The sequence below is a fragment of the Pyrgilauda ruficollis genome, unplaced genomic scaffold, assembly GCF_017590135.1.
Source record: "Pyrgilauda ruficollis isolate IOZ18807 unplaced genomic scaffold, ASM1759013v1 scaffold28, whole genome shotgun sequence".
Classification (NCBI taxonomy): Eukaryota; Metazoa; Chordata; class Aves; order Passeriformes; family Passeridae; genus Pyrgilauda; species Pyrgilauda ruficollis.
This window is the reverse complement of record NW_024524155.1, coordinates 5,354,728-5,367,795: the sequence shown is the minus strand read 5'-3', so window position 1 is coordinate 5,367,795 and position 13,068 is coordinate 5,354,728. Positions and strand designations below refer to the sequence as shown.

The 13,068-nt window shown below is 37.0% G+C and overlaps 1 protein-coding gene across 1 annotated transcript in view; it reads left to right on the top strand.

The window, feature by feature from the left end:
* SEL1L (SEL1L adaptor subunit of ERAD E3 ubiquitin ligase) overlaps positions 1-7,080 on the top strand; it is a 37,532-nt gene extending 30,452 nt beyond the window's left edge. Inside the window, exons 20-21 of the mRNA XM_041471920.1 lie at positions 235-363; positions 1,565-7,080. Of these exons, the coding sequence (XP_041327854.1) occupies positions 235-363; positions 1,565-1,768 (333 nt within the window). The 3' untranslated portion in view covers positions 1,769-7,080. The remainder of the gene's footprint in view (positions 1-234; positions 364-1,564) is intronic.
* The last annotated feature ends 5,988 nt before the right edge of the window (positions 7,081-13,068 follow it).

Here is a 13,068-nt window from a genome sequence, read left to right as displayed (position 1 = left end):
ATGTTAGAGTACTAGAGTTACTGAAATATTTGCCTTGGTTTACAGTGAATAGGTTGAATATGTTGTTACTAACCTATTTGTGGACTTCAATTCTACCATCAGTTAAAATAGCTTTATCCTCAAATTGAAGCTTCCATTTACTTGTATATTCAAAGGTGAACATGTCTTAGAAAAAAAATTATGGTTAATTTTTCAAGTTCTTCAAAACTGTGCTTTGATTTTTCTTAACTTTAGGATATTCATCTTGCAAAACGATTCTATGACATGGCAGCTGAAGCAAGCCCAGATGCTCAGGTTCCAGTCTTCCTAGCACTTTGCAAGCTTGGAGTGATTTATTCCTTGCAGTACATACGAGAAATCAATGTAAGTAATGCAGAGTTAAAAAGAGAAGAGCAAATGTGTTTTCAATTTTAAAAATAAGCTCAATTTTTCGTTTTACTTAAGTAGAAGTATTGCTTGAACCTTCTGCAAACTTAGGATAGATTTGTTTTCTGCTGTTGCATATTAAGCAAGTCACTGAAGCTTTCATTCCTATTTCCTATTTGTGAGGCTCTGTGAATCTGAAATGTGCACAGGCAGTGCTCTTGTGTACTGTTCTTCCCTTGAAGAGAATTTCTCAAAACTGTTTGACTGCTCTTATCCATGACCATCTGCTATCAAAATGAAGCAGATTTAACTGACATAATTGCTCAGGGGAAAAAAATTATATCCCTAATTCTCACGCTATTTTATATTCAGCTTTAACAACCCCATTATAGTTGTGTTTGATCTCTATGGGGGAAAAATGTATTTGTATTAGATAGTTTAGGTATTTTGTAGTGTTTCTACTGGGTGGTGGCCCTGAAAAAAAACTTGTCTGGAATTAAAGTGAGGTCTTTCCAATATTTCTCAGTGTTTTGACATCTTACTGTCTTTTTGAATTAGTTAATAAATTAAAATGGTATGGAAGTTATTACCACTTAGAGCAAGTGCAGTTTCAGACAATTCAGCAAAGTTTGACAAATTATAGTAGTCTTGAGGCTGAGGGCAGTCAAAATACTTAAGTCAATTGGGCAAATACTCACGTAGCACTCAGAGAAGCTGGTGTGCAGAATACAGCTTTCCCTTTTTTAAATTGGCAGTTACTGTGTAGTATCATCAGATACAGTAGTGAAGAAGAGAAGTGTGTCTTGGCTAATCCTTATGCAAATGAAGTCTTACAAAAAGACACTTCTGTCAAAATTCCCTGTCCGTTACCTGCACAAATCTCAGCATTGTACCACACGAGTGTCCTGAGGCTTAATGCTCTGTCATTCATGGGAAAGCCACAAAACTCCATGGTTGAACTTTCATCTCTAAAATAGAAAATAGAGTACCTCATTCTATATAGGATTGCTCTTGGTCTTAATGGTTTTTTAGTCCTGGAAACTAAGAATGTCACTGATGTGATACTATTTTTTCAGAGAGGAAAAGAGCCACAAAGTTTTAAAACAGAAGCACGTGAAAAGTGTTACAAGTCAAATTTAAAATCAAAGTAATTTCCCATTTGTGCTCTTTAACATGATGTGGACTTTTTCCTTCTTAGATAAGAGAGGTATTCTCACACATTGATATGGACCAGCTGCTGGGGCCTGAGTGGGACCTCTACCTTATGACTATCATCGCCTTGCTCCTGGGAACAATTATAGCTTACAGACAAAGGCAACACCAAGCAATTCCCAGACCAGCAGGACTGCGGCCAGCTGTGCCTCAACAAGAACCACCCCCAGAGCATCAAGCACCACAATAGCAACAAGAGCCTCAGTGAAAGAACTGGATTTTTCCTAAAGGAACAATTTTCATTGTGAATTAGGACTTTGGATCAACAGTCCCTCCCCCAAAAGAGGCACAAAGAAGTTTAAAAAAAATGTTTGAAAGCTGCTTAGAATGATGCCTTTTTTCAGGGATAAGAAAATTATTTTGAAACTGATTTGAATGTTATTTCAGTGCCAATGGAATAACACTATGGCTTTTTTTCATGGAAACACAAGAGTGCTACTACAAAAATGTTGCCTGCTGTATCTAGTTCCTCTTTATTCAGAGTCCTTTTCATCTCCCAGAGAGACAGAAGGCTAGCAGTGGAAGGTTTTTGCCTGCTTGCTAGCAGTTGCCCTTTATAAAAGTAATAATAATAAATTTATGGCAAATTTCAGTCCAAGAAGCTGACCTATATTCAAATTCTGAAAAGATTAGGGCTGTTAGGAACTTAAATTCTGACCTGCATCCCAAGTATTTCTATAGTCCTTATTTCGTTTTTTTAGTATTTCTTACGCTTTGGTCTTTTAGGCTGTCTTGGATGGTTTAACATAGATTATTGATAAACCCTGTAAAACTAAGCCAGCAAACATGCTACTCTCAATTTGTGCTTTTTTGTTTTGGGTATTTTCCTCCATTCCCCTTAGTTCTCAGCAGTCAGTATGTAGCTAGTGCGGTGGAGTGGGACAGAATGGGGTCTGTAAAGCTTGTCTGTCGAAAGCTGTCCTCACAGCACCCAGATCTCACATACTTCTAAAACTTTTCAGGAGCCTGTGTACTTTGCAGTCCTTCTTGACATGAAACATACTGATAGAGTTCCTAAATTTAAAATTGTCTTTACTAAGAGGCTGAGTCTAGATAGCAAAAAGCACCAGTATTGCTGCACACACTGAAGAAAGGAGAGAGCCAGAAATCTCAGTGAGTTAGCTGACTTGCTTTTGGAGTTGGAAGTTCTGTGCTTAATTTTCAACAATCCTGTTAATGATTTGCACTGCAAAAAAAGTGTGTATCTCATGCATGCATCTGCTTAATGCATCTACAAAAAAGAGCCACAAAAATGCATGCTCTCTACAAAAGGGCATGGGCTTATACCAGTGATGCTACTCCAAAGCTACAGGGGTGCTCTGGCTGTTGCCAACCTCTCTTGTACCTGGCGTAGAGGAAAGTCACAGTAGTGTGTCTGGCTGTGCCATCTCGAGGACCCCTTGTAACAATAAAATCCAAAGAGAAAGAAGACTCGTGGCTTCTTGATGCCACCAGGTCAGTGTAAAGGCCTTTTAATGAGTGTGAAGACTGTGACCTGTGGACTGATGATTTAAGACTGCAAGAGGAATCTTCACTTAGTGATGATTTTGATTGAACTATAATTTCTGGGGCTGGGGTTGGGAAGCAGTGGCAGAATAGTCTAGGAGCATGAAATGCATAAGTGTCTGTTCTTATTTTCCAATGGTAGTGAAATATTGGTTTATAATGTACTAGCATTAAACCCTCTGAATATACTATCATAAAGCCGAATGAATGCAAATGAGGAGGTTTTAGCTGCTTTCTGACAGAAGCTGTTGTGTTTAAAGGGTTAAGGGCTTTTTTTCATGTAAATGTTTTTCCGGTGTATTGGCAACAACATATCAATACACTTTATTTGGAATTGAGAGTTTGGTATGGTTTCATATTTGGTACATGTGCAAGGAGGTCATTGCACAATAGGCCTCTAGTTTGGGATAGAAGATAAGCAATCCATTCTTTTGTAAATGGAAATGTCATGGATGATTAGTATTAAAGGTACTAGTGTTATAGGTAGAACTTCTCAGTACTTCACAATGCTTATGCTGGTCATATGAAGACAAATCTTTAATTTTAGTGTGGAGGGTTGCAGGATGTGGTAGAGGAATGCCTTGTTCAGTCTCAATCATCATTAGCAGATGAAAACAGTATTGAACTTAAATGTAGTGTCTTACATGTACAGCATTCCCCAGCTGCATTTCTAAGATATCTGTGACTTCTGAACACTCCCTCTGACATATTTTGCCACTCAATTAATAACTCGTTTTGGCTTGGCATGAGGAAATTAAAGATTATATGGAAAACGTTTTTCAGTTAAATACCATTCATTTCATTGGTATTGCTCTCTTAGGCAATTTAACAATTTTGTTACTGCATTATTAAAATGTTTTGGTTGTTGATCTATTAGAACTAAATTCTAAAAGCTCTCTTACTTGCATGAGAATCTCTCATCACTGCTGCTATGTGACAGTCTTACAGATGACTTTCAGTGAATCTGATGCATTTTTACATCCAAGAAATCAGCAGAAGAAAACAATTGAAGATCAGCAAGTTACTTCTTATTAAAAAAATGCTTTTTGAAGGAGCAATAAGGAAGTCTTTCTCCTGCTTTTTTCCCTTCCACCAAATTACTACCACTAACTTTTCAGATGACATTCATTTGAATGTGGTGGTAGAAGTAAAAGGTACTTGCCATAAATAATGGCAAGTTAACTCAGGGATTAAAGATACGAATAAGTTTTCTAAATCAGTTATCTACACCATGACTTAAGTTTTTGTGACAATCCCTTACTACACTGTTCTGAAACTTGCATTTTGAGGAAAGTATATTTAACTCTTACTAGCAATATGTTCCTTGTTGTGTACTCAGTTAATCAAGCATCTTTTTCCTAAAGAAGCTGAGTTGCTCAGTTTACTGCAGTGAAGTACTTTTTCCTTTTGGTAGCACACAGGTTATCTTATAGTTTATATGCAGGAGTATTTTAGAAGGGAAACTTGATTTAAGAAAAACCTTTCTGGGTGTGTTCAGCATGGTTTGAACGAAAAGTTGTATTCTTTGTGTGTAGTAACATAGGCCAGAGCCTGCCTATTTGACCTTCATAGACACATGCTCTTCTTTCCCTGCACAGAAAATGGAACTACAGAGCAGTAAGTGTTATTGGTGGAATTTTTATATGTAGGAAAACTGTGGGAAAATATGAAAAAACCACATTATTCTCCATCTCAAATTATTAATCAAAGACATTAGCTGTTCTTGCTAGTTAAAAGAAACACTGAACTGTTGAGAAAACAAGAATTTAGTTCATCACTGGTGAAACTTGTCCCATAGCTATCTGTTGAAATAATTTTCTTGCTTTATATTGTCCATGATGGGACAGTGTAATAGAAGGTAAGGCCTTTGATCATCCTTGTGAGACTCTTGTGAGATAGTTTTACTCACTTTTTAGTTATCTTCCATAAGTCAGCTACTCTTACTAAAAAAAAAAAAAAAAAAAAAAATTAAATGTTTTAATTTGGGGGAAGAACATTAGGATATGGCTTGTGAAAGGACTTTTAAGACTATGCATTATCTAATTTCCACCTATTATATGCTAGTTTTGGCCTATAAAAGGGGATTACACTCACCTTTGCAAGTTGCTTTCCTTTAAGATAGGCAACAATGAACTGAAATTCTATTTTTTTGTTTCAGAGAATATTAAACTGAAAAGATTTAGTTTGATTTGAACTACTGCAAATGCATATGGTAAATAGGGACTATTGGGGGGAACCCTTTGTTTTTATCAGCTACAGTTCTTTAAAGGGTCTTGTAGGAGTTTTGTAAATTTATTTTGTATTTAAAATCAGTATAAAGGCTGGTCAAATGTAATATAATTGTGTAAACAAATTCTGTTAATAGAAAGATGTACAGATTCATTTTGTACTGTATCTTTAATCTTGTGAAATAAAGATACCACCTGTGTGGTTACCCTCAGTGTTCACAGTGGTTATGATGACAGAAGGTGTGAATTGCTAGTCATATGCACTGGTATATGCCACTGTTCAATGCATCCCTTCCTGTAAGGATCCTCATACTTTCACTTCCATTCCTTAGGAAGGGCAACGAGAGGGGGAATGGGTCATTATACATTTGGTCTTCAGTTATGCTATAAACTTGCCCTCTGTGTGTGTGTATGTGTGAGACAGTGCATATAGCATTTCTACCTTGGCTGGTAGACACAGATCTGCTGTGTGATTCAAGCAGTGACCAGTAACTTCAGAGTTACTACTGCATTTTCAATACTAATACAGGGATAATTCAGTCAGTTGGAACAGATACTGAGATACTGGGGGAGGGACTACTCCAAGCTGACAGATTTGTTTGCTTTGCAGGCTGTTTTTGACCCACTCATCCCTTTGGGCTCCACCTGTTGAGACCAAGTCCTCCCTTGTTAAATTCTTTAAGTTGATGGGCTTTCCAGTGTGCTTGTTCATTGGGGAGAAGGAAGGTAAGGACAGTGCGAGATCAATAATGGCTAGGAAAGGTATCAATAGGTAAGTGATCCTGGGCATCAGCCCAAATGACATAGTTTTCTGAAGTGTTTGGAGGCTTTCATGTTGTCTGCTCCTGCCAATAGCACTTGTTGTAGGTAAAAGCAGCACTGCAGGTATTAAAACCAGCTTGAGTTCGACTAACAAAGCTCAAGCTTAGTGAGCTCATCCCTCACTTTCCAAAAAAGTCCATTGTTTGAGATGTGATTGCTGACATACTCAGCTGAGGTGGGATCAAGTAGATACTTAATTTTATTTGTAGCCTGTAGTCATGTGTTCTATGGAGGGAACTGAGTACCAGGTAAATATATGATGTGGTGTGGGGGTGTGTTGGGAATTTCTGTAGCTTGTTTGTCTTTAAAATCTCCAGGATAATGTTCATTGAAAACTAGTATATTTGGTTTGGGTTTGGTTTTTATATTGCTGTATTTTCTATATTTTAGTCTTGAGACTAAAACCAATTAAAATATTATTAGAGAGTATAATTTCTGAACCTACAAGGCCAGTTTGATTAGAATGTGTTATTTGGTATAATGACAAAATGTTCTTCTCTAAACTGTCATGATATTAATGGAATCATGACTTTGATTCCTTTTTTTTATAAAAAATAATTGAGGAAAAAAAGTCACTCTAGCCTACTTACTGTCAAAAATTTTCAGACAACTGTAATCAACTTCTTCTGAAGCCAAGAATGAGGGAGAACAGTGTACCATATATCCAGATAATGAAAACTGTAACATATAGTCTTAAATTTTATTTCCAGAAAGAAAACTAAGTGGAGGTGAAGTACCATTGTGGTTGTACTTCAGGTAGTAAGAGAGATGTTATTTAGCTTCCACAGAGATGGGTTGCTCACATTTTTATTTCTTTGGTGTCAAACTTTTTGAGCTTTCCATATAACCTGTGTTACAATTCCAGAGTTTTGAAAATAACTTTGAAGAATATCAGCTTTTTGTGTTGCAAAATACTGAAATTATAGCTCTTCAATTCTGCTGTCAATCATTTTCTGTATTTCTTATTTTTATATGCTTGTTTTTCTTCATTCTTCCTCCTAAACATAGGCTGTTCTGTATAAAATTCATTGTTCCAGTTCCCATCTGTTATGTGGCTCCATTTCTGTACAGGATTCATACCAACATTTTTATTGCTTCTAATTAATTACTTTCACTGGGGGAAAAAAATGTTGTACCTGGGGTGTGTGTTTGTAGCCACAAGGGGGTGTTAGACAATAATGGCAGCTTGCACTTGTTAAATACTTGAGGTCTCAAAGATTGGGAATGGAGTAACTTCCACACTTGGAGTCACTGTCATATTTTGGGAGAATGTATGTGTGTATATACACACACATACACAGAGATGTAAAAAGTCCTTGGTTGCAGGAGCTTTGGAAACTTAACGAAATTAAGTGCTCTTACTTCTCATATTTGTGGAGCAGAAGTTCAAAATTAAAAATCACTATAGCTTCTGGTAAGATCTAATAATTATCTTCCCTTGACTATTAAAACTTTTTTAGTATGTAAATCATTCTGAAATGTGCCAAGCTGTCTTCCAATATTGTTTGGAATATTATGTGCACAGCTTCCAGGAGAGTGGTCTCTTTTGCAAAGCTAAATCCATATTCTCTTAGAGTACAAAATTTTTCCCAGTAAAATAAGTGAAAATGTTTAGCAACAGGTGATGAAGAAATTTTTAAAAATCATTTTTCACTGAGATCATCTGGTGTAATATTTGAGCTATCCAAATAGCTTGAAAACTAATGAAAAATATGTTATGTTATTTGTTTCTGACCAATCTTACTTGAATGTTTTTTAGGCTCCAGACTTTGCTATATACTCAAATTCTATTAATTAATGGCATTTTAGGTGCTTCTAAATAATTTATTTTTATTGTTATCATTGCTACTATTTGGAAAGTTTCCCAAATCTAGTCGTCAGCAATTTTAACAGAAAAGCCAATTTGTGTTGCTAGTATTAAAAAGGGGTATGTGATAAAGTCAAGCACATTTCATAGACTATAACGTCATTATTATAGCTGATGTTAAAATTACTGAAGAAATATGTGGAGTGTTCCGGTTTAAGGGTTATAACTTTGCTTTGTAAAAAAGATACTTCTTGAACAGTCATCCAGCTTTGAATTCAAAGGCTGAAGTCCTGATAGTCTACATGCTGGCGGATTTTCCAAAGTGATTTTGTTTTCTTCATTACTGGGGCAGTGAGATCAGGAGGATTTGCATTAGTTCTCTTCAGGTTGTATTTAGTTTCATGTCTAATTTTCATGCCAGTGATTACAGGACTGGACAGTCCATTAGGAAGAATAGCCACACCAAAATATGTATACCTTTTCTTGTGGAATCCAGTGTTAACGTTAATGTTCAGCTGTATATGGATAACTAAAGATTTCAATTTTTTTTACAAATAATTCTGTGTTTGACTTGGTTGTTGAAATCTGGGAAACATTGCACAGAAGGGAGGTGACTCTAGTAAGGGAATTCAGACCCAGTGAGATAAATGTGGTGATCTCACTGCACGCAGCTGTGTTGGCTTTTCCTGCCTCTTTGCTAAACTGACTTACTGAGTTCCCTACTAGGAGTCTGATTTTTTGGAAGGCAAAAGGTGCGAGTAGGTAGGAACTTCTCAAAACAGGGCAAGAAAGAAGGATGTCTTCATTGATGTAATTTCTCAGCTAACATACTGAACATTGTATATTAACTGTTTGCCTACTCTATCTTGCATATTCAGTGAATAGCTCCATAGAGACACAAAATACTTCAGGTTTTTTGCACATGTAATTGCAAAAAATTGGCCTAATTATTATGTTGGGTTTACAAGCCCCAAAGAGTTTACTGCTCACTACATTTGTCATTCTTAGTTCAGTTCCAAAAGGTAGATTGATACAAAATACTTCTAAATGTTTCTGGTGATACGAGTTCAGCGTCATAAAACACAGCTCTCATGTTTAGAGTAAACAGTTTGCAAATAATCCTTTGGCTGAAAACTGAAAAACTCTATGGTAAATACTACTAAAATTAATAGAAAAGTAAGCTAAAAATAAATCCCCTTTAAGATTTCAGATCTAGTGTCTCATTAATCCCATTTGGCACTGTGAAAGGTGCTAGAACAAACAATATTCTCTGTCACTTTAAAATACTCTTCCTTATTTAAGCACAGCAAATAAAATATTAATTTCCACTGTCTCCTTGGGATTTCTAAATGCCAAATCATAAAGACTTGCTTGCAGTTACAGAAAAGAAAGATTTCAAATTACATAAAATGAGTATGTTTGATAAGCCTTTAGCTCTCTATGTTTATATTAAGCATTTGAGGCTTTAGATTTCTCCACTAGCCATTACACTCCTGGCACTGCTATTCTACAAACTCTTCAGTTGCTCAGATTGCAGGCAGAACAAGCTCTGCAGATACTGGTCATTTGGTTTGCTATTAGATGGCAAAACAAGGGGATCTGGTCATTGAGAAATGTCCTTCTGTGGGGAAAATATCATCTGTGATGGGGAAGTGAAGGTGATGGCTTGCCATGCTGGAAATAGTGCATTTGTCCCAGCAATATTTCTTTTAAACTCATCTTGCCATTACTGCCTTGTACAGTTTAACAAATCTTTCCTGAAGGATGTGATCTTCCAGGCTGGGCTGTGGCAGCTGGAGCAAAGACCATGCAGGTGTATGCACATGGTTTGAGGTAAAGGAGCTGAGCAAACAATCTTTTGGCACCACACATTTATTATCTTTTACTGCTCTGTGTGTCAATATCAGCTCACTGGCTGAGAAGTAGCACTCCTGTGAGACTACTTTGTGATGAAGTATAAAGAAATATGAAGTACTGACTTAATTGTGGAAGCAAGTCCAGATAGATAAAGAAAATCTCAAAGTGCTTCTGTATACTTCTGAATGGAGTTGTTGTTGGCACACTACTAAGGGTTAAGTCACACTGCCTCATTTAATATGACAAAATATATTGAATTTTGTTAACTGACAGATTTAATTAAATTTGCAGTAAAACTTGCATGAGAATCATGGTTTTATATTGGAATAAAATAGCATCATTTCCCAGGATATAATGAATTATTAATATCTTTATAATGAAATATTAACATTAAAAACCCTAGTTAGCTGTCAAGTTGAAAGAACAAAAAGTCAGGTGATGTGTATATTGAAAATAAATTAGAATTGGGATCATTCTAGCCTTTAGTTACTCAGTACATGTGTTTATAGTTATGATTTCACATGCTCTAACCCTGTAGAGTCATATCATAAATAAATCTTCAACATCAGTCAGAATATCAAAACTAGAATGCTGTATTTTTATGGTTAATATGGTTAATATTGTCATATTCTAGAAAATTAATATAATCTTTGTTCTTCAAACCCAAATTATTTGAAGTAGGCAAATCAGACTCTCTGGAGTAGGTTTAATTTTTGTTTAATTTTTTTTCTTTCCCCTATGTCTTTACTTTGGTGGGGATAAATGCTCAAGTATATTCTAACTTCTCTTTCAATTGTAGGAACAGCAATGTGCAATCAGAAATTGAATATGCTTATTTAAATAGAATAACTTGGGGTTTGACACTCTGGTGTAATAGAATATTTCAGTGGAACAAAGGACCTGTAATGCCCATTAAGTTCAACTGCCTGACCACTGCAGGGCTGAGCAAAATTGTTTTCTGTGGTTTTGATTCTGAGAAGACTCAAGAAACTGTGAGAACTCTTATCAGGTATGTTCCCTGCTACTCCTTCCATTCCAGATCTTACTAGTAAAAGAACTTCAGAAATATAAAGCAAAAATTTCTTACAAGTCCAAACAGAATAACAATACTAAACAGGGTTGTGTGATGTTGTGGCAATGATGTCATAATTTGTATGGAATAAATAGTGTAAGAGAATCAAATGTTGTAAAACGTATTTTTGCTCTCCCCCTACCTCTGTCCCACTCCTCCTTTTTAAAAGGATGCTTAGCCCAGGAACTTCAATTTACCTAATATCAGAAAAAGTAATTGATGCTAGAGCAAATTTAAGCCTGGTAAGCTTCATAAAAGAGGAAAAAGTGCTAAAAAAGCAATATATTATATGCAAGCCTTTTTCCTTTACTGATTTCTTAAATGAGGAAACATCCTTTTCCTCAGCCCTTAAACCATCTGAAGGCTATCAGTAAATATGCTCTGGAGTGAAAATAAAGCAACGATGGAAGGTATATTTCTGGTGACTACAACCTGATTGATGACATTTCATGCTTTGTGCTTTAGCAATGAGAGATACAGCAACCACTGCAACTGTTGGACTGTTTGTGACAGCATTTGTAAGTGTCACAAGCCTTTGTGACTACAAGTTCAAATACTGTTGTGAAAAGTTACTCTAATAGCTTTTACTTTTATTTAGCAAACAAAGAAGAGGAAAAGGCAAAAGAAGAAATGGGGAACCAGAACTTTACCAAAACCAGGTAAGGACTGATGGCCTTCAAGTCTCTTTCTAGCCAGGATCTTTCGCAGTACAGTACAGCAGAGGTCAATAATGTAATTCTGGATCCTGGATTTATTAAAGATGGGGAAGATAAAGGGAAACAATTGGAAAACTAATCTGTAGTTCTTTTGGTTGATAAAACAATCCTGATGAAAAACAAAGACACCAGTTGTATCTGAGTAGAACTATCCAAGTCCTTGTGGAATTTACCCTGTACACATGTAAATGAGTCTGACAGCCAGCCTAAACCCATTTGGGCAGATTATTCAACTAAACATCTTCCAGGTGACTGGCTTTGTCTGGGCAATCAACATCTACTGCTGGATAAGACCGAATCAGCAAGTCCCGTTTGGGAATGTGCGAGCTGTGTGCTCTTTTTTCCCAGCCACCTCTAGCTGGCACTCGTGTCGGTGCTTTGGACACGCCATGTCCCCCGCTTGTGCCACGGGGGCTTTGGGCTTCGGTTCGAGCGTTCTCGGTAGTGTGTGTCCCCACTCTACTCTGCACCAGGACCCCTTTGAAACGCCCTTCGAATCAGTCAGGTGAACCAGACACGCTAAGCTGCTGAGTGTATCACCAGTTGTGATTACATGGTTGTCTTGCACTTTGCATTTGAGATTTTCCCTATGGTTCGCACTTTTTAAAACTCTTAGGTCACCCGGAGAAAAATAAAAATGCAACTTTTTTTCTTCTTCTTTTTATACTCAGTCCCCATTCCTAATTAAGGCTGTTATCATCGTGTTTTTTGCAAATGGTCAATAACATTTCTCAGCTTGCAAGGTTCAATTTTCTAGGAAGCTCTTTGGTGGCTTGCTACTCCCTCAGCTCTCCAGAGTCATTCTGTGAACCTGCTAATGGCTGTAAATGTACACATCTGTGCTCACGTTCGCGCTAATGATGCACATGTTCATTTTGCATACGCTTCCTTTCAGCTGGAGTCTCGGAATGGTACTGGGGTTAGAAGTTAATTTCTCCATGAAGACATTTTCATATGCAAATTGCTCTCTGAACTATTTAAAGGCAGAAATAAGATTAATATTACCATACAGTTTATTTTATTAGGTTTGTAATACTCTTACTGTTTAAGAGTTTAAACACAATTTGGTTCATAGACATTGTATTAACTTTCTTATACCTGCCTAATCCATAATCTGCAAAATTCATCAGGGTCCAACAAAACAAGTGCGGTGCCTCTTAATTGGTGTTAAAAGTGTGTACACGAACTCACCAGTTACAAATAAATAGCGCTGTATTTAAGCATGCCCGTTGAATAACCCCGAGCAGAAGGATATTTTGTTTGCATTATCGATTGTTATTTGCACATCGCTATTTATTTTTGCCCCTGGGTGAACAGAGACGGAGAAGTCCGTTCCCTTCGAATCGTACTTAGAAACGGGCCCTAAGGAACTTGGAAGGGATCAATGCCGGGAGCGCTGGACGAGGCGGCCGCTCCGCCGCCACCTGTGCGCGGTGCCGGCGCTGCGGGGCGGGCAGCGGGGCCGGGCCGGGGCGGGCCCGG